The sequence below is a fragment of the Octopus bimaculoides genome, chromosome 20 (assembly GCF_001194135.2).
Source record: "Octopus bimaculoides isolate UCB-OBI-ISO-001 chromosome 20, ASM119413v2, whole genome shotgun sequence".
In the NCBI taxonomy this organism is placed as follows: Eukaryota; Metazoa; Mollusca; class Cephalopoda; order Octopoda; family Octopodidae; genus Octopus; species Octopus bimaculoides.
Genome location: NC_069000.1, coordinates 16004597 through 16006560, shown reverse-complemented (window position 1 = coordinate 16006560; position 1964 = coordinate 16004597). Strand labels below are relative to the sequence as shown.

The following is a 1964-nucleotide window of genomic DNA, read 5'->3' as shown; positions in this document are numbered from 1 at the left end:
CGTAACAGCTATTTCCGGTCCTTTATCGCAGATAATTGTTACGTTGTAGCAGGGCGTGCTAGAATTAGCAGCGAAATCTTTGGAGGTCAGATACGTTGAATGCACTCGAAAAAAAACCTATGGAAAAAAATTATTTCACACCGAGGTTACGAACGGGTTTTTTACGAAATATTTACTGTATTTTTAAAGTCATTTTCACTTGAAAATATTTTTTAGATATGCCAAAAATAATTTGTGTAATGGTATTAACTTGAAAATAATTTTTAAAAAGATTAAAATATTGTCTGTTTAAAGAAAACTAAAATATAAATACTTACTGTACAAACAACTTGCATTTTTGAAATTTCATTCACTTAAAAATATTTGTAAATAATTAAAATATTGTGTTTAATAAAAACGAAAATAGAAACATGTAAAAAAAAGAAACAACTCGTATTTTTCCGTTGGCAAGTCATTAATACTTTTGTCCATCATAATCGAAAAGAACAGAAAAATAACTAAAACCTCAAACATTCCCTTTCTGTATGTTTATTTGTTTGTTTGGTTATTTGTTTTAGTTCTTAGGGTAAAATGGGCGTGGCGAAAACCAAAGTCTAACGCAGGTAAGTGAATTTCTTTCTTCATCTCATTTAATTATTTTCACTCTTAAGTATAGTGCAAGACTCAAACTATTCAGGTTTCTGGATTTTCCGGTTCTCTGGAAACAGTCTAAATATATACTTAAAATATAAAATAAATATGAAAAGATAAAATTGTATTTAACAAATTCAAATTAATACACCTATAGCGGGAATGCTCGGCGATTCGCTAGAGTATTACCGGTGTGATAAAAAATTTCAAACCAATCATGACTTCACCTAGAACTGGCTTCAACAACGAATCCATCTTTTCGCACCTTTCTCCCTGAGCCTATCTAGCACTATAAAGTCAACATACTTTGTCTACTTAACAAAGAGTATTGACAGGCACCATTGGGTTAGGGTTCGGGTTTTAGGGTTAGGGTTATGATTATTTTTGCCATAACCTAACTCATAACCCTAAAACCCTAAACCCTTACTAGGGAATAACGATCTTGACACCGACAAAAATGTTTGTTTACAAAAACAGCAGTAACTGTATTCAGCTGAATAGACGTCAGTGATTGGTTGAAATTACAGAAATACGACAACTTTAACATGAAATAGCTTGCAATATTGAAATTTTTGTTAAGAAGGCTAAGAGAAAAAGATGTTTTATATGACACATTCTACCAGTATCCCAAGTTTGAAAGTGTTTCGTTTAGAAAACAAGTGGTGCCCGTCAATTCAGAAAGATCATTATTATTATTTTCTATCCATAACAGGCACATTTCACGGTGCGAATATTGCCAACGCTTCTAGAATTTTAACAATTGCAACATACCTGGTTTTATCCGAAATTCTTCGTTAAACAACATGGAAAAAGAACCAAATAAGTTAGTAACTTTCTTCTGTTTAATGTTGTGCATAGTTTATTATGCTATTCATCGACTTTTGCTTTTTATTCGATTGCTTTCTTTCACTTCTTCAAACCGACCTATAAATCAAAGACAGTCTAGAATTGACCATTCCATCTTTTCGAACATAGTTCATTTCAAACATCATTACCTGATCTATCATTCCGTTTACTGTTTGTCTGTTATATATATATATATATATATATATATATATAGATATAAAAATGAGAATGTGTGTCTGTCTGTCTGTCTGTCTGTCTGTGTGAATCCCTAAAACTCGAGAACTACGCAACCAATTTCATTCAAATTTTACAGATGCCTTACTTAGGGTTCCAGTTGTGTTTTAGTCAAAAAAAATTTTAACTTCTTGCAGAGTTCGAGCCCACAGCAACATAATATCTCCTCCACTATTTAAGTATTACGTGTCAAAAGTGAAACAAAAACACTCATGTCAAATACTTTCACTTTAAAAATGAAACTATTCTACTAA

The 1964-nt window shown here is 31.5% G+C and overlaps 1 protein-coding gene across 1 annotated transcript in view; it reads left to right on the top strand.

Annotated features, from left to right (window-relative positions):
* LOC128250266 (uncharacterized) overlaps positions 1 to 1447 on the top strand; it is a 15405-nt gene extending 13958 nt beyond the window's left edge. The window contains exons 7-8 of the mRNA XM_052975004.1: positions 565 to 602; positions 1343 to 1447. Coding sequence (XP_052830964.1) covers positions 565 to 569 — 5 coding nt within the window. The 3' untranslated portion in view covers positions 570 to 602; positions 1343 to 1447. The remainder of the gene's footprint in view (positions 1 to 564; positions 603 to 1342) is intronic.
* Positions 1448 to 1964: the final 517 nt, after the last annotated feature.